The sequence below is a fragment of the Rattus norvegicus genome, chromosome 6, assembly GCF_021556685.1.
Source record: "Rattus norvegicus strain SHRSP/BbbUtx chromosome 6, alternate assembly SHRSP_T2T, whole genome shotgun sequence".
NCBI lineage: Eukaryota > Metazoa > Chordata > Mammalia > Rodentia > Muridae > Rattus > Rattus norvegicus.
In genome coordinates, this window is record NC_141539.1 from 105578218 (window position 1) to 105598072 (window position 19855).

A 19855-nucleotide genomic window follows, 5' to 3' on the forward strand; every position below is an offset into this window, starting at 1 on the left:
TGACCACTCTCTCACATGTCATTTACACAATACCTGAGGTACCATCTTATAAGGTAAATCTTTATAGAACTCCTGACTTGCCTAGTTTTATTATTAAGACAGAAAGAATCACCCCCCCGCCCCCATTATCCTTGTCAAAGCTAGAGACGGCCACCTGACGTAAAACTAACAGTTCCTGACAGAAACTAAAAAGGTGGAACGGGAAGGAGATGCTGGGTGAATAGACAGCTAAACAGGCGATGAAGGAGTCAGACGGGCAGAGTAACAGCGGGGCAAGCTTTGCTTTCTCTCAATTCTCTAGACAGTAGAGAACCTCAGTTCTAAAGACTGCCAAGGCTACCGCAGGCGTCCCAGCATGGCATACGTGGGGTGCTGGTATTGACAAAGGAGGATGGCTATGAAAAGACATCAGAAACCGTCATGAAATCAATGACATCTTGTCTGATGTCTTGTTTGAACATGTATCTAGTGGGTGTGAAGTTCTCTCTTTTTTTTGTCAATTATATGAAGTTTCCCTATGGCTGTCATCACCACTTAAACTCCTAAATTTTCCAACTTTATTGGGCCAGGCAAGTAATCTGAGGACTTAAATTATTAAGCCTTTAAGAAATGCTGGGACCCGGGTTGGGGATTTAGCTCAGTGGTAGAGCGCTTGCCTAGCAAGCGCAAGGCCCTGGGTTCGGTCCCCAGCTCCGAAAAAAAAAAAAAGAAATGCTGGGACCCTGCATATATCAAGAAGTTTAAAGATGAGTCTACGACTCAGTAACAGTTTAGCTTCACTATCAAAAAAGAGCCCGATGATATACAACATCTTTTGACTTTTCAGAGTGGTGCATATACATAAGCAAAACATTTAAATACATAAAATAAACAATGTTTTAAAAGGAAACATTTTTAAAGGCAAAAACTTTAAATCACATGTGGCCTAATCACATGTGGCATAGGCCTGTAATGAGTCAGAGGCAGGAGGATCAGGAGTTCAAGGTCATCCTTAGTTACACAGCAAGTTTGAGGTCATCCTGGGCTATAACACCATCTCAAAAAAACAGAGAGCAAAAAGAACCTACCTACCTCATAAGAAGTAAACTGGTGATTATTCATAACTGTCATTATCCCTGGTAACAAAAGGTGACATAGCTCAGCTAAGTCACACTGCTCCTAAGGTGTGCCACCTAGGTCCACATTGGTGTCTTAAGGCTTCAAATCACATTGGAAGAATGTATACACTTCAATGTCTTCCCTTTCAGTTCCCTCAAGAGGTCAGACCAGATCCTACCTCCAGTCCTTCCCACTGCTAACATTTTATTGGCAATGGCAATTTTTGACAATCCCTCAGAGAAAAAAAGACACTAGCACACTCCTCTCAAGGCACTGCTCTGACATCATAAACCACTTAAGTTTTCTACTGGAGGCAACTGTGCAGTGCAATTCTAAGTAGAACAGACAGCAAGCTAGGGGAGGTTGGCACAGTTAGTCCAAACTTGACCTTTTTAGATAGAACCATTGTACTGAAACGGCAGAGAGCGCTATGCTGAACCTAAGAGGCTGTCCTCTTTGCGGATAGTGCCCTCCTCAGCACAGAGTGCAAAAGTGCATGCAAGGGCCTGGCACTATGTATGTTAGAGAAGCAGGAGGGGTGAAGGATGTGCAACAGAGTGAGGAAGCAATCTCCTCAGCCCTGGAGCCTCAGGGAAGCTGCTCAACATGAGGGGCAGGCACTCCTTCTGTTGCAGCAGTTCCAGCTCCTGAGCTGCCCTGTGAAGAGAATCAGCCAGTACTGAAAGTCAAAGATAATCCTCTGTACTTAACTGCCCAACTCATCAAAGGTCCCTTAAATAAATGAAAACTCTCCATGCATCCTGCAATACTGCTTAGCAGAGAGATATATTTATCTCCACACAGGACTTCCAGAGAAGTCAACTGCTTTTATAGACAAGGCAAGATTTAGGTACAAGTGCCAAAGAGGCCCTGCATCCACCCCAGGATATAAGGAGCACGACAGAGCCTTCTGTATACTCCATCCTCACCACTCCTAATGACTCCTCAAGTTCTCCAATTAGTGCTTCTAGTTGGGGTTGCCAGTCTACTTATTTAATAAAACAAACAAACAAACAAAAACAAATTGGCTCCCTAATGTTCCACAGTACTAGCTGTTAACTTAGTCACCAGTTCTTTTGAACATTTCCTTCTCAAAAGTTATATGTACACGAATAGATAACATAATTTCCATTTAATTTTGGTAGTTTACAATTCTATTAAAGTCTACCTAGATTTGTCCTGTGGCCTGAAGAAACCCTAGCTTGGAACACCACCCCCTTTGGCCCCAAGCTCACTCCCACTAACCCAGAGCAGAGCTCCTGGTCAAGTAGGGAGGAACTGAAGGAGACTTTCAACTCTTCATACATGCCCAGAAATGGCCCCATCTAGAGTCCAGACTATAACTTGTGCCTGCGCAGGAAGCAGAGTGGTCTGCACATCCATCTGCTTAGGAGTGGGCTGCCCTGGCACTAGAGAAGCAGGGCCTGTTAAGAGGAGCCCAGCTGAGCTCACAGAGCCGCCCCACGAGCTCTTGCAATGCTTGCTGGTTCTACACCCAGAGAAACGAGGAAGGGCAAGTCCGAAGTCCTTAAGAGTCAAGGGCCTTACCTCTGAGGCTTTCTAATGTCCCAGAGTCCCACTCCTTCCTTTGAATTGGCTGTGGCCAATAACCTGGGCTCCACAGGGTTAAACATGACACTGTGAAAGGCTGATGGATAGTTTGCCAGGCAGAAGGGCTCTGTGAAAACAGAAATCACAATCAAGTTACCTGAGGTACCACTCCATCAGGGGCAGGCAGTGAACACAGCAGGAGCAGAGTATTAAACTGCCACCCAAAAGGTGGTACCACTCCCAGGTAGTGCATACCCCAGGAGGCACCAACCTTCATGTCTCCCTGACCCCCAACACCAAGCAAACACATTTAAGCCAAACTTAAACACTCAGATCCTAATTCAAAGGGGAAAGTGAGCTGTCTACAGAAGTAAAAAAGAATTCCCTAAAAACTTTCACAACCAACTCCTGATACAGTTATATTTTTTTTAAGATTTATTTATTTATTTTTATGTATGTGAGTACACTGTCACTGTCTTAGGACACACCAGAAGAGGGCATCAGATCCCATTACAGATGGTTGTGAGCCACCATGTGGTTGCTGGGAATTAAATTCAGGGCCTCTAAAAGAGCAATCAGTGATCTTAACCGATGAACCATTTCTCTAGCCCCCAAGTTATTATATCTTTAATGCTTATAAAATTGCAAATTTCATATACATAGATTTAATGAAAATAAAGTGAAACAGTGAAAATTGAAGACAAGGATGTACACAACAGTACCATTTCCCTTCTGGTTCATGATGCTCCCTGAAGGGTTGGGGCAGAACTGTGTTTGTCTTCCAGCATCAAAAAAACCAAAAAATCAAAACAAAGAAAACAAAACCAAAACAAGAAACCCTGCCTGGTGCCCTTTTTCTGTAAGTGAAGGAAAAGGACTGTGAGTTCAAGGCCAGTCTGAGTTATACAGCTAGACTAAGGTTTTGGTTTTGTATAGTCTCAGGTAGCTGTAGAATGACTGGTAAACATCCCCTGTGACCACTCAGGGCAGGATGGACCTGTAGTGCATCTGTGCTGCATGTGAGAATCCTAGCTTTCTCTGGATGTTATTCACATACTGACTACAATCAGACAACCCAACAATTCTGTCCATAATGACCTACCTCCATGGGGAGACTCCCGGATATCCCAAATGAGAACCCGGCCATCATCTGAAGAGCTGGCAAAAATGTTGTCATTCACTGGGCTCACTGACAAGCCATATACTGCATCTTCATGAGCAAACACATCCAGGGTCTCACTGCTGAGAAACAGAGAGCAAGAGAAAAGCACTTAGACACACAGAGACACACAGACATTGTACAGAGGCCCAGCCCTATTGTACCTAACTAGGGTTCAGTTTCTTTCACTACCAGAAGAAATTTAATCCAGGTAAGCCAACAAGATGCTAAATTAAGGTAATGGGCAATGCTCAAGCAAAAAACCTAAGTATCTAATATGTGTGCATAAAAAGTAAATATTTTTAAAGGTATTACTTGTATGAATTTCATAATTTTCACACTAAACGTATTTAAAAGTAACCCAGTAGCTGAGTTTTGTGTTTTTACTTATCATTTGTCTGGAGATTTGAGGGTGGTACTAAATTTTCTAAAACAAAGGGGAGGTTTTAAAGCAGCCAGATCTGAACCAGAAGAGATAGAGGGCCTCCCAGGAGACTAGCATGTTGACTAACAGCACAGCTCAGAGCTAACAGGACCTGGTGCAAAATCCTAGCATCTCCTGACCTTAGGTTACTGAGCAGCTCTGGGCTGCATTGTCACGGATATCAACAGTAACCCTCACTAAATGGTTGTGATGGTTAAATGGGGACATAAAATTCCCTTATAACAATCTCTGGTACATGCAGCAAAAACTGGGTTATTATTAGCTCTTAATTTTTATTATGCATAAATATATAAATTTAGAGGAAACTCTTCTCTTATTATTTCTAATTATATGCCAACTTTGCAAATCTTTTGTTTTTTTAAATGAAACTGAAACTATTAGAGGAATCAGTTTGTTTATTTGTTTGAGAAAACTAATATTGGTTCCATATTCTTTCCCTCAGAACCTAAAATCTATGTCTAAAAAGTTATTTGCCACTATTCATCTAAAAAATGGTCAGCCATGTTCACACACTAATAATTTATTTACCTTTCAACATCATGGAGGATGACTTGCTCATCATTTCCTACAAAGGAAAAAAATAGACATTTTATAATTCTTGCAAGTGGTCCCTTCCATATGACAATATGGGATTTTTAAGTTTCCAAGAAAAAAAAAAATCATAAATTGGCAAGTTAGCTCAGTAAATGGAAGTCTTGAAAGCTGGAGTTCCTGAGCTTGATTCCCAGAACCCATGGTAGAAGGAGAAAACTAATTACTGAATCCTGAAAGTTGTCCTATACATGCACACACACACACATGCACATGCACACACACCCACACACACACATGCACACTCACACACACCCACACCCACACCCGCGCGCACACACACACACACACACACACATACAACCACACACACACGCACGCACACACACACACACACACACACACACACACACACACACACACACACACACACACAGGGGCTGTTGAATTACAAGAAGCTCTGTGACAGTTTAGAGAAGGCAGGTATAGTGGCACTTGCTCGTATGTGATCCCTACCCTAGGGCAGGAAGAGGCACACATTCTCTCTTTAAAGAAAAATTTAACAGAGCCATGTTTATAGAGTTTTGTTTTGTTATTTTTAAAAGCAATAAAGTATATAACCTGGCAACAGTTCTTAGAATGCATCATTCAGGGGATCAGACCAAAGTAAAGTGCTGTCATTCAGGAGAAGTAAATGGCCAAACAGTTCACTCAGCCAGACTAACCCACCCCATATCCAGTAAAGCAACCAGCAATTATAAGACCTGGAATAAAAATCTCTTAATATTTCTAGGCTTTGGCTGTCCCCATGAACATGGCAACACTAACTGTCTACTTTACCGGGTATTACAAGGATGAGAGCCTGTACAAGCTCTCAGAATAGGGCTGAGCACTTGAGCATTAGAATCTGATGAGTGTGAGCCTAAATGATGGTAAAGTTTTCTTCCATAACGATCTCACCTGAAACACTATGTTCATGACATCTTTAAATGGCTTAAAAAGCCAAAACAACTAAAGCATGCGTGTGTAAGACAAAAGACACATCCCACTCTCAAATGCATAGTCCGAAGTCACATAAATACAAGGCGAAACAGCAGTAAGGACATGGTCTAAGCCATCTCAACCTTCCAAACCTGAGCTGCAAATTCTCCAGTGGGTTTATACTAACAGCATAAATGAGCTCATGCTAATACCTTCCAGGTGCCAAACACAGTGGGGCACTGGAGAAAAGATTCTGTCCAGTCCTTTAAGACTTGAGAGTCCTACTACATAAACTAGGGGGCGGAAGAGGAGGGTGAACTGTGGAAAATGGGACTTATAGCTTTACGGACAATTACACCCTCATATTCAGAGACAAAGAATCAGACATCAAAGACACAACTGTAAACTCCTGCTAAATGGGTGGCTAGGGCTATAAATCCAGTACTCAGGATGCAGAGGCAGGGGGATTATCTTAAATTCAAGGCCAGCTGGAGCTACATAGTGAACGGTAGACCAGTCAGGCCAACTTGGGACCCAACAAGACTGTGCCTCAGGAAATTTTGAAAATGGGGGGAAAGTACAGGGGCAAATAAAGCAGCCCAAGGCCACCTAAGACATACAGTTGTTTAGCTGGACAGGCCAACTGGATTAGACCTTATTCTGTGGACACTAAAGGGTCAAAGGAAACCTGGAAAAGTATGTGTTATCTGCTTACTGCTGAAAAAGCTCACCTTTTCTAGTTCTGAACTCTAGCTGCTTGGTTCAACTTAGCTGCTATGGCTCAAACTCCTCTCCAAGCTGACTGATTCAATCTGGCTTTTCTCAGCTTCTCTGAATTGCTCTGGTTGGCCTTATACTAACTCTGGGCAATGTGTTCTAATCTTCTGGCTCCGTATTCTCTGGCTTTCACTGCCTCTGCTGTCCTGCATGAACTCATGAACAAACAACTCCACTGCACTGACTCCCTCTCCCTCTGACTGACTCTCTCTCCCTCTGACGCACTGAAACAGTTTCTCTTTCCTGTGCTGTTTTCCTCGGAGTTGGGCTTGTCCTATCTCTAACTCATTCTGTCTCTTTCTCTTCTTTCTGTGTCTCTGTCTCATTCTTTCTCTTATTTGTCACTTTGTCTGTCCCTCAATTAGACCATCACTGCTTGGAATTAAGGGATTAAAGATCTACATTCCAGCCAGACCACAGGGACCTAGTAAGTCTTTGGAGGTGATCCCTTGCCAGAGCAGCCATGTTGCTGGATTAAAATGCCTCTACAAAATTATGGTCATTTTAAAAAAAAATGGTAATTCATGGCCAGAGAAAGAGATGGCTCAGAGGCTACAGATCTGCCATGCAAACCTGGTGACCTGTGCTGATCTCTTAATTCACATACGGCAGAAAGACAAAACCAACCCCACAAAGTTGTCCTTTTACCTCTGTATACACAATGTGCTCACACATATCATGCACATACAATAAATTAAAAATGTAAGAAGCTTCAACAATGCTTAAGAAGTTCATTCTAAAATAAATAAATGAATAAAAATTTGTGTGAGCAATGACTTGAGGAAAAGTGAGTGATCAGGTCAGAGGATCATCTCATGACTATTAGAGAGGCACCTTAAGCAGGGCAGCTCACATCCGTAACCAGGAATTTAGTAGGTGGGATAAGAGGAACAAGGGTTAAGGCCAACACTGTCTACATAGTGTATTCAAGGCCACTATTAAGATGAACTATGTAACCAGGAGGCTAAGGCTACCTAAGGAGACCTCATTGCAAAACAAAAACAAAAGGAGAAAGAAGAAAGGACAAGGAAGGAGGAGGAAGAAAGAGGAAGAAGGAGGAAAAAAGGAGGAGGAGGTTAAAGGAGGAGAAAAAAGGAGGAAGAAGAAGAGTAGTAGGAGGAGGAGGGGGAACCTTATAAGAATGACATTTTTGACAAGTGGAAAATATTTATGTTCAGCAGTATCTTTTACTTTGATTTTGTTGTCCTCTCTGCCCCTATTCTGGCCATGTTAAGGGCAACTCAGGGCCTCACATATCCTAGGCAAGTGTGCTACCACTGAAATATATCCTCATCCCAGCCAGGTGCATTTCAAGTGCTTCAAAAACACAGGAGATATATCAGATGGGAAAACCTGCAGTTAACAAAGGTCAGGGCTAGAAGTTCTGTATCAGCCACTCCAACTGTACCCTATCACACTGCTTTTCAAACCAGAGTCATGAATAGGTAAGTTGAGTCACAACCAAGAGCTTTAAAAAGGAAGTAGTGGGGGCAGGGCTAAAATGATGGTTCAGTGGCTAAAAGTACTTGCTATATGATCATGAGAACTGGAATTTAAATCCCCTCACCAGCATAACATGCTAGGCATCCCTCAAACACAAGGCAAGAAGGGACATCCAAACTGCTGTAATGCATAGAAGAAAGAATTATAGGAAACCAGTAATTTCAGAGCTCAGTAAGATATGGGAAGGAAAATGCGCTCTTACCACTCTTCACTAATTCCCCAAGGTGGACTGTCTTCTTACCTCCAGAGAATACTTTGGTGTTCCCACTGTTGAAAGCCAGGCAGAAAATGTTGGAATGGTGCTCCCCTTTCAGCTGTATGGGTTTGACCCTGGAATGGATAGCTTGTTCCATGTGCCATAGCAGAACTCGGCGGTCATCTCCTCCTTTAGCAGGGAGCAAGAATCTAGGGTTAAAACAATTGATATTGCAAGGCTAACGTTTGGTTTGGCCACCTCAACTCCCATCCTTCCTGAATCGACATCTCCCCGATACAGAAGACTCTGAGAGGGCACATACATCTAGGACTTTTTTGGGAGGGGAGCAGGAAATAGCCAGTAGAACCTGAACTAGTTAGTTTCTATTGCTTGCAACCAAAGAACTCGAGTGTTTCTAGCATAACAATTTGCAAAGCAATCTTTGATGTAGTGTGGTATCTATGGGACAGTATACAGACAACAACTAAGGGCCTGCTTGACCCTAATATTCCTGTTAGGGTTGTTAGAACAGTTCTTGTGAGAGCCTGACTCTTACCTCTGTGTAATTTTTAGTCTAAACTGCAAAAGAGAATGAGAATACATGTGTTCTACATATTTGCTGATGTGTTAACAAGTATCTGAAGGGAGGAAAAAACTACTAACAAAGATTACTTCTAGGAAACAGAAGAGAAGTAGAGAAGAGATTTCGTTTCTCACTTTGTGCGTGCACACATGTATGTGTGTGCACACATGTATGCACGCACACACACATCTGCTATCAAGGTTCCATGTTGACCACTGAACTCTCAGCTTCCTGCCGTGGCAGAGATGTTGGGTCCCCGGAGCTGGAGTTACAGAGAGCTGTGAGCTGCCTGATGGGTGCTGAGAACTATACTTGGGTCCTCTGGAAGAACAGCCAATGCCCTTAACTGCTATGCTATTTATCCCACGTCTCCTGTTTGACTTTTATTAACAAGTCAATAAATAACATTCTTTTCCAAAAACTAAAAATAAAAAGATAAGCTACCTGAACTGGAATTAATGTAGCTCTGAGCCTCTGGCTTTCCACCTACCCAAGGTTAAAAATACAAGGAATGGAATGGCCAGGCTAGTGGTGAAGCTATGCTGTCCCAGGTAAACAGTGCACTTAGCACCACTTTTAGCACACTTATACAAACAAGCGCACACCACAGAGCATTAAGTCAGTGGTTCATAAGAGCTGATGCACAAGTACCCAGAGCTCTTTGCTGGTGAAAGAATTGGGTGTAAAAGAGTATGGGCTCCAACATCCATTTGTGTAAAATATTTTTTTAAGCTACATGACAGCAGGGATTTTGGCAGTTTTGTTGAAATGCTGGGATCTAAATGAATGAATCAAAAAGTAAGCGCTGGGGCTGGAGAGATGCCCCAGCAGTGAAGAGCAGGTACTGCTCTTACAGGGGAACAGAGTTCAAGGCAAGCACTCACATCATGTGGCTCAGGGTCACCTGTCCTAACTCCAGCTCCAAGAGATCCATCGCCCTCTTGTGGCCCCTCAGGGCAATGTATTCATGTATAAAGGCACACACACCAAACAAAAGATAAAAATCGTTTTAAAAAGTAAGCACAGTACTGAACATGATCACATTGCAGATTTTGCCTATACCTGCCTAGCCATGCCTAGGTGACTGTATGGAAAGTTGTTAGAGCGCTCACTAGAACTGTTAGGCTGGTGCTGGGACACTTAATGGGATTTAAAAAAATAAAAGGGAAAAGAACTTACATATTCAAGAGAACAGAAGTCACAGAGCAGGAAAGAAACCTTGCAGACACTGCCTGATAAGTTATTCAAGTTATATAAAGGACCACTAAAGCTGGACAAAGAGACATAATCTGAATCTCTGAAGTGGGGGGGGGGCTCTGTCCCGGACTGTGGGTGCAGCCGCCCCAACTTCACCTCCAAATGGACTGTACCCTTGAAATTTGAACCAAAATAAAATCACTCTCCCTTAAAAGAAATCAATCTGAATTTTAAATGACAAATACTTTATCAAGAAAGTTAACAAAGGGGAAACCAGCAATGCCTGCTCAGGGAAATAAGTGAAAACAATCAGTTCTCTCTGTGTACACGAAGTGGTCAGATCTGGAGAATGCCAGATGACAGCAAAGATAGAGCATCTACTGATGGGGGTAAACGGGACAGCACGGCCTCTTGGGAAGATACTGAGGTGGCTTCTTACAGAACTAAAGACACTTTTATTATGCAACCCAGAACTCTGGTTCTCCTGAGTTTACTCTAAGTTGCACTCTCAAGAGGGGAGGGGGATGAGGTGGAGGGAAGGAGAGCAGGCATCTGGAATTGGTGGGCTTTTTGAAGGTGGTATGAAAATCTAGTGCAGGAAAATCCATGAACGTGATTCCCAACGGGGACTCCTAGTAATGGGGGCTATGGAATCTCAACTGGCCAACTCTTACTGTCTGGTGACACTTCCAGAAGTGGGACGGATCACATTCAGTTGAGAGTTGTTAGCCAAGAGGGTTTCCAGAGAAACCCCCAAACAACCTCAGCTGCTGCTAAGACAAAGGGTTGCTCTCTGCAGACTGATATGGGGGGGGGGGGAGTGTTTGCCAAGGATAGCACCCATAGAACTCTTTGACAATGGAGAGGTTGAGCTGGTGCCTACTCGGAGCCTTCACCCCCACATTTTCACGGTTAAGGTATTCTTATAGGCTACCACAAGAGAAACATGGACACCAATTCAGCCACAAAACCTTTGACTTACCCTTTGCTCCACCTATAAAAGATGCTAGGACAATGTAGCAAAGAACTTGTGTGAGTGGCCAACCAAGTCTGATTTGACCTCAGACCCACTCCACGAGGAGGAACCTATAACCAGCACTGCTTCAATAACGGAGAACCAGAGGCTAGGCCCAGAGACCCAGGGTAACCCCAAACACTACTGGTCAAAAACAGCATCCACAAAATGACTTCTAATGATAGCTATGTAGTAGCCTGCAGCATGCTGCACTCACAGGCAGTGCCTTATCCAGTAATCATCGAAAAGGCTTCCTCTGGTAGCATATGGGAACAGATACCCACAGCCAGACATTATGTGGAGACACAGTCTAAATGGGTGGTCTCTATCAAATCCTCCCCTCAGAGATTGTTAAGAGCCAAAGACACCAGAACAAGGCCCTCTGAATCAACCACTAAGCAGGATGCATATGAGCTCACAGAGACTAAGGCAGCAAGCACAGGGTACACAGGTCTGCCCCAGGTCCTCTCTGTATATATTATAGCTTTTCATATTAGTATTTTTATGGGACTTCTGTCCATGAGAATGAGTAGGTGTCTGACTCTTGTGCTTGTTTCTGGAACTCGTTTCCTCCTATTGGATTGATATGTCCAACTTCCATGTGGTAGTTTTGCTTTATCTTATTGTATTTTATTGTACCATGTTTGGTTGTTATCTTTTAAAAGACAATTCTTGGGCTGGAGAGATGGCTCAGTGGTTAAGAGCCCCGACTGCTCTTCCAGAGGTCATGAGTTCAATTCCCAGCAACCACATGGTGGCTCACAACCATCTGTAAAGAGATCTGGTGCCCTCTTCTGGTGTATCTGAGGACAGCTACAGTGTACTTATATATAATAAATGAATAAATCTTTAAAAAAAAAAAAAAGACAATTCTTTTCTAATGAGACAAAAGGGAGGAAGAAATTGTGAACTGGGAGGAAGAAAGGGAGGGGACATTATAATAATAATCCGGGTATTTATGAGAAAAGACTCAATTTTCAATAAAAGAAAAACAAAAACAAAAAGAAAAAGGTAAACACGATTAAAAGTACATTTAACAAGTTATCAACATTTTATCAAATCTGATTTGTATTTATATTCCCTTATATTTAAATAAGGAATTGTTGTCTTACGGAAATAATGATGCTATGGTTATATTTCTCAAAAAGTCCTCATCAGTAAGAATATATACTAGGACAGGTGATAGGGCATCCACCTGCATGTCTTGTCTTGTCTGGTTGAGACAGGGTTTCTCTGTGAAGCCCTGGGTGTCCTGGAACTCACTCTGTAGACCACTGGGGTTACTACAAATGTTGCCAGGACTAGCTTTTGGTGGATACTAGGGATTTGAACTCTGGTCTTTATGCTTGCAAAGGACTCACTGAACCATGTCTCTAGCCCCCTCATCTATCAATTTTAAAAGGTAGAAATGTAATGGTACAGTTCTACACAGAATGTCTGACCTACAAGCAGTCCAAGTGAAAACTGCGATCACGAGCCTGGCATGGGGCTGCTGGTAGGTTCAGCCTCAGGAAAGAGTCCAGACCAAATATGAAGAACCAAGGAAACCAAGAGGAACTGTGTACAGAGCAGATGAAGTCCTTACTGAATGTGTATTGTGGACAAAGGTTCTGCCATGTCAAGGATCCCAATGTCTCAATCCATGGGAGTGTCAAAGCTTTTCCCTAGGGAGTCTCAGAGGATGGCAAAGTCTTTCTTCTAGCAATATTGATAGCATGCACAAGTGCTTAAAGATGGCAGGCCAGTGTATGTAAAAACTAGCAACTCAGGGCTGGAGATGACAGCCCTTATAAGCATTGGCTGCCCTCTCAAAGGACTCTTCAATTCTCAGCACCCACATGGCAGCTCACAACTCCAGTAATTCCAGTTTCAAGGTATCTGGAGCCCTCTTCTGGCCTCTGTTGTGGGCATGAGGCACATACATAATATACAAATGTATATGCAGGTATACACTCAAACAGATAGGTAGGTAGGTAGGTAGGTAGGTAGGTAAGATAGATAAAATTAACCAAACAAAACCCTTGAGCTATAGCTTCCTCCTGGATGACTGTAAACTGAGACTACTACATACAAAGACGAGCTAACCACCCATGCTGTGCTGTGCTGTGCTGTGCTGTGCTGTGCTGTGCTGTGCTGTGCTGTGCTGTGCTGTGCTGTGCTGTGCTGTAGATAAATACAGGCTCCAGGTTGTTGCACTTTGGAGATGCTCCAAGGAGTGAGCATGGCCCACTGGGTCCCAATTGTCCTGTGTGTGTGTGTTTGCCCTTTCTTCATTTCCACAACACCCAATCAGGGTCAAGTCCCCAGCCACTCAGGGTCACAGAGGCCCATCTCTCCTAAGTGCCTGAGACAGCACAAAGGGATCTCACAGAAGGCTGAGCCTTTAGTGCCACACAACGGACAAGCACTCCGACGTATGTCCATTTGTTGTTTGCTGGTTTTGGATGGTACTAGCAATCCAGCCCATTGCCTCCACATGTTACAAAAGTGTTCCACCACTGAGCAAGAGCCACAGCAAAGGCCAGGCTTCCAAGGACAGTTTCCTCAGACACTACACAGCCTCAACTTCTCTGAGAACCAGAAGAAAGTACAGCTACTGAGTCTGGATTTCTGGATTCTTGGGATTCATTTCACTTTGAACTAAGATCACTAAATAATAATAATAATAATAATAATAATAATAATGATAATGATAATACTAATAAATTACAGTAGTTTTGATGTTACAGAAGAGTACCCTTTCCCAGAGGATCCTGAGCACTAAGCAGACTGCACAAACCTATCCCATCACAAAAGCAGTCAGTCATCTGGCATTCTTACTTTATAGTCCAGAACAGCTCAGCACAGAAGGAAACAATTTGCTTTGAGTTTCCTCAAAAAGCTAGGCAAGCACAACCAAGCCGGAGGAAGGGCCCTGAGACTCTAGGCAAGGGTAAGACTGAAAACCATCTAAATGGTGAAGACTGTTTAGGTTCAGGGGGAGTGAAGCACTCCCAACATTCCAGAGACTGAGGATGGAGGATTACCGTGCATTTGAGACCAGCCTGGGAAATGAATACTGGGTTCCAGTCCAACCCTGGGTACAGAGGGAGACTCTGTTTCAAAAAAGCCAAAGTAGAGGTTGGAGAGATAGCTCAGCAATTAAAAGCAATAGCTCCTCTTCCAGAAAACCTAGGTTTGGTTCCCATGACCATTTCAGGTGGTTTACAACCTCCTGTAAGCTCTAGGGGATCTGATGCTCTCTTCTGGTCTCTGTGGGTACTGTAGCAGGTACACGTAAACACATGCATGAGCATGCACACACACCCACAAACACATATAAATAAGTTGAGCCAGGAATGGTAGCATACACCTTTAATCCTAGTACTCAAGAGGCAAAAGAGGGCAACCTGGTCCACATAGTGAGTTCTTGTACAGCCAGAGCAATGGAGAGACCCTTTCTCGATGATGATGATGGTGGTGGTGGTGATGATGATGATGAGGAGGAGGAGGAGGAGGAGGAGTGTACACACCTCAAAACACCCTAATTTCCTATGGATTCATCCTTGCCTTCCAAATCCTTTTAGATAATATAAGACTATGAATCACATGAAACCCATTCTAGCACAAGTAGAGAGGCAGGAGGATCAAGAATTTAAAGCTAACCTGACCTACAGGGGACCATTGCGGGGGTGGGGCCGGACGACACAACAGTGATCTGAATGCAGATGGTCTGGCCCCAGAGGCTGACCCTTAGTCTACCCCAGTCCAGCCTATTGTCAATGCAGAGCACTGAAACCAGCCAGATGAAATGGCCAGATTGAAAACGTTTTTAAAGGCAGTCTTATATAGTTCAGCTTGGTCCCAAAACTTCAGTGTAGCTAAAATGACCCCGAACCCTTGATCTTCTCACCTGTTACAGACAACCAATAAGCCATCAGGTTTTGTACACTGAATTTCATCCACAGGTAAGCTAGGTCAGGTGATCTGCCAAGGCACTAGGCTGACTTTCAGTGACACTTCTTAAATCAGGAGAATGGGTAGGGGAGTCAAATGGCAGCACAGGAAAGTCTGAAGAGATAAGGGTTTCATCCAGACTTTGCTCCTTACTGCACAAATTGCCAGAGGCAGAATCAAGCCTTGTTGCACAGTCCTGTAACTAAAACTACTCTGGAGGCTGAGACAGGAAGATAAAAAATTCAAAGCATTCCGAGGCTATAGACTGAGCCAGAGGTGGAATAACAGCTACAAGGCGTCTGCTAGCACCCTATCTTGACTGAGTACTTTTCTCTTGAAAGATAAATCTGTTTATCTAATTTTATTTCATATCTCCAACCAGGTAAGAGAGCAAAGTGATTCCTATGTTAAAGCGGTCAAAAGGAAGGGCTAGGCATGGTGGCCTACACCTGTAATCCCAGTATTTGGGAGGCAGGAGAACTGAGGTAAATTTGAAGCCAGCCTGGGCTATAGAAGGAAATCCTGCTGGGGAAGAAGGGAAAAGATAATGAGGCCTGCTTGCCTTGGTTCCTAGCTTGGAGCACTCTGCATTAAATAGGTAGTGGGTATCAAAGCACCACTTTAACTGGATACCAGAACCCTGTGAAATAAAGTGGTCTCTCTAGAATCAGCTAACTAGTGTGTTGGAATATAATAAAGTTATGGCTTTAAAATCAAACTTGATCCAGTCAGTCCTAGACAATGTCTCTAATTCCTGGGCAGAAGCAGATGAAATCCAGCATGCTCAAGTGTCTTCTCCTCACACCAGTCACAGAATAGGATTAGAGGGATCCCTGGTACACCATTTCTTCTGGGCCCCATTTTGCCCATGAGGAAATAGAAATAAAAGAGGTTAAGCTCACTAGTCCTCAGGTGCTACCATCAATTAGAGGAGCAGGGGATTAAAGTCCAACATGCCCTTGTTCTTCCTAAACACCACTGGATGATTCTAGACACTGGGGAAATGGGTTCTGTAGTTTAAGGTATATTTTTAAAAAATAGCACAACAAAACCCACAGATTCATAGACATTATACTAATACAAAATTTCTTTCCAAATACTGTTTTTAAGAGAATAACTTAGAGAGGCTAGAGAGATGGTTCTGTCAGTAGAGTGTGGGCAACAGAAGGACCTGAGCTCAGTCCCACGCACCTACATTAAAAGAATAAAAATAGACAATAGCTGAGGGGCGGTGGCGGTGCACACCTTTGATCCCAGCATTTAGAGGCAAAGACAGGAGGATTTCTGAGTTTAAGGCCAACCTGTTCTACAGAGTGAGTTCCAGAGCATCCAGGGATACCCACCTAAACCCTGTCTTGAAAAACCAAATAAATAAATAAAATTAAGATTAAAAAATTTTAAATTTAAAAAAGCATCAGTCAAGGGCTTGCTCTCTTTTTGCCTCCTTCTTGGGTTCATGTTCTCCACAAAGAAAGTCTAGTAAAGGCACAGAAACCACCTTTGCTACAGTTGCCACAGCTTCAGGTTGAGATAGGGTTTGGGCTGAATCCTACAGCAATGAGTAGCAGAGCTACTAAGACACACACAGACACACAGACACACAGACACACACACAGAGGTAGTGGCAGCAGCTGATGTCAATGAGGAACCAGTGAGCAACAGAAGGAAAGGAAGGCAACATCCTAAAGGGTCAACAGATCCCAGGGCCTGCTAGAGGCACAATTAGAAAGTCTAAGAACACCCTCTGGTCTTCACAAAACCTGATGTGCACAGGAGCCAGCCTCAGACGCCTGCCAACACCGAAGGTTTATCTCAGCACACATAGATGGCAACTGCTGAAAAACAGGGGAAAGTACTTCAGGAGAATAGCCGCCAACTGCACAAGAAGACAAGAAGAGAAAGGGGTTGCTGTAACAGGTACGGAAGTTAAAAACATAGACTTGGTCAAGTTGCATGTAAAAGTATTGAACAAAAAGGCTATGGGAGCCCTGAAGACCAACAGTGGTGGCCCTGTAAAGGTTATGGAATTGATAATGTGACTATCTAAAAAGAAGGACTTTTCTGTTCCACACTTCAAAAGAGAAACTACATGCCAGGAGTGTGGTATACACCTTTGATCCTGGCACTTAGAAGGTAGAGACAGGTGGATCTCTGAATTCAAAGCTAGCCTGGTCTACAGCCCTGTGTTCCAGGCCAACCAGTGCTACACAGTTAGACCCTGTCAAGAAAAGAAAAAGTGGAACTTTTTTAGAACAGCTTGTTTCTAAACTTGCACTATTTATACCACTAATAAAGTTATGGCTTCTTGTGGGGACTGGGGTTAAGAGCAGATACAGTAGCATACATTTGTAATCCCTGTGCCTAGCAGGTGGAGATAGGAGGGTTCTGGAGTTTGCTGGCTCAGCATAGTCAAATTGGTGAGCTTAAGTTTACTAGGAGATTCTCTCAAACACTAAGGTAAAGAGTTATTAAGGAATACACCCCACATGGACTTCTGGTCACCACAGGCACATGTAGAGAGAATATCTTGTGTCTGTATGAATGAGGGACCTGTCAATGGACCTGATGACCTATAGCTTAGGCAGGAATTAGGAGGTAGGACATGAGGGAGGTAGAAAGTATTCTAGGAGAGTGGCAGGTGGAAAGTTCACCCAAGAAGATGTAAAGAGACAGACACATGGTACCTAATGGCAGGTAAGAAGTTAAATGGCAGAATGTAGGTTTAGAATAAATGGGTTATTTTGTTATGATCTAGTCTGAAAAGGGCCTAGCTATATGGCCAAGGTGTTTGTAAATATATATTTGAGTCTGAGTCTTATTTCTGGGAGCATGGGACTGGGAGGAAGAACCATGTGACTTCTACAGGTATAGGCACTCTACAACTGTAACTCCATATACATGTGCATGTGAACACACACACACACGCACGCACGCACGCACGCACACACACACACACACACACACACACACACACACACACACACACAAATAGGATAAAGTAAATTTCAAGAAAAAGAAAACTAAATAACAGCATGAATCACATCCTTTATGATGAGAAACCAAAAAAGTGCAGTTCAAACTTCTGAAATTTAGAAAACAAATTACCAGCCAGCTGCACTACTTTTAATGTGAGGCAGAGACACTCCCAAATGCAGACACTCCCAAGTGCAGAATAATCTCAGAAGGTATAGGAAAACTAATTTAACAAAGTTAAAAGGTTACATAATAATCAGTTGCACTGTAATCAAACCAAAGGAAGCCTACACAAGAGCCACAGCTTAAGATAAGTGTTTGACCTCACTAGATAATTTAAGCAACAATGCTCTTATTAAATAATTCCATTCTCCACACATTAGTTGAACAGGTGAATAAGGACATAAGTTAAAATCTCAGAACAAATTGGACATAAGTTAGTTCAAGCATCTTTAGAGGGCTATGGGAATGTATTTTTCTGGTTCTTAAGAGACAGAATCTCATGTATCCCAGACTGGCCTCTGTTAGCCTGATGTTTCTGTACACTGTGTGGAGATGTGTCTTCTATCCTTCCTGCTTGCCTAAGGTGTCTTCTGATTGGTTATGGCAATAGCATAAGGCAGAACAGTAAGGTGGGACTTCCAGACAAAGAGAGGGAGGGGCTCTAGAAAAGAGTCAGGTGAGGAAAGATTCACCATGAGATGGAGGAGGTTGGAACCGAGAAGAGGTAACCAGCCCTGTGGCAGACTTTAGATTAATATAAACAGGATAATTGAGTTACGAGCTAGTTGGGAACAAGTCTAGCTTGAGGCCTAGGCATTAATTCATAAATAAACCTCTGTGTCTTATTCAGGAATTGGGGCAGATATAGAAAGGCCCAAACAGTTACAAGTCTCAAATTTAGTTTGCAGCTATGTGAAGCTAGTCTTGGACTCCTAAACTGCTTGCCTCCATCTGTGAAGGGCAAGGATTACAGGTATATACACGCACACACGCATGCACACACACCACACACACTCACACGCATGCCACCTTAACCAACCTACACAACATATTTTTAAAATACAAAAATTATTCATATTTATAGGTTCAAAATTATCTTTTTAAAGATTTGTTCTAAAGGAAAAATTAATTTCCAAAGCCCAAACAGTTACAAGCCTCAACTTAGTATGTGAAGCTAGTCTCAGACTCCTAAGCCTCCTGCTTCTATCTGGCAAGGGCAAGGATTATAGGCACGCGCGCACGCACACACACACACACACACACACACACACACACACACACACACACACACACTCACATACCCACCACCTTAACCAAACTACACAACATATTTTGAAAATACAAAAATTATTCACATTCATTGGTTCAAAGTTACATTTTTAAAGATTTGTTCTAAAGGAAAAATTAATTTCCAAGATGATCTAGTTACAAGAGGTAAAAAAAAAGCAAAAAGTATAACAAAAAATTGATTACATTTTAAAACAGATGTTTAACAACATATAATGTTGTCATAATGGGCTTCAGGACATCTGGTCTCAAAGTGTTGAGTGGACTTCAGAAAGTCTGCAAAGCCAGAACAATGTTGCTTTTCCTGTGTGAGTGTACTAAGGGTTGAACCCAGGGACTGAAGCTGTTAGACAAGTACCACTAAGCTAAAGCACTAGCCTCTCTGTACTTGACAGGGTCTCCCTAAGATGACAGGTCTTAGAAACCTTCCTGCCTTGTCCTGTCAAATAGCTGGGATTATAAGTATACTTCAAGAAGCCTGATTTGTTTTTGAAAAGAATTGTGTGGGTAGGCACTCAAGAGAGAGTATAGAAGGTTGTCCTAGTTACCATTCTACTGCTGACCAGAGACTCCATGACCAAGGCAGCTTATAAAAGTATCTACCTGGGGATATGATTACA

General features: G+C 42.9%; 1 protein-coding gene across 4 annotated transcripts in view; it reads right to left on the reverse strand.

Annotated features, from left to right (window-relative positions):
- The window catches only part of Dcaf5 (DDB1 and CUL4 associated factor 5), an 88493-nt gene that overhangs the window by 53915 nt on the left and 14723 nt on the right, over positions 1-19855 (reverse strand). For 3 of the 4 annotated variants that reach the window (NM_001100718.1, XM_087553275.1, XM_087553277.1), the window contains 4 exon segments: positions 2647-2776; positions 3752-3891; positions 4782-4818; positions 8287-8430. In NM_001100718.1, the coding sequence (NP_001094188.1) occupies positions 2647-2776; positions 3752-3891; positions 4782-4818; positions 8287-8430 (451 nt within the window). 4 annotated transcript variants of the gene reach the window in all.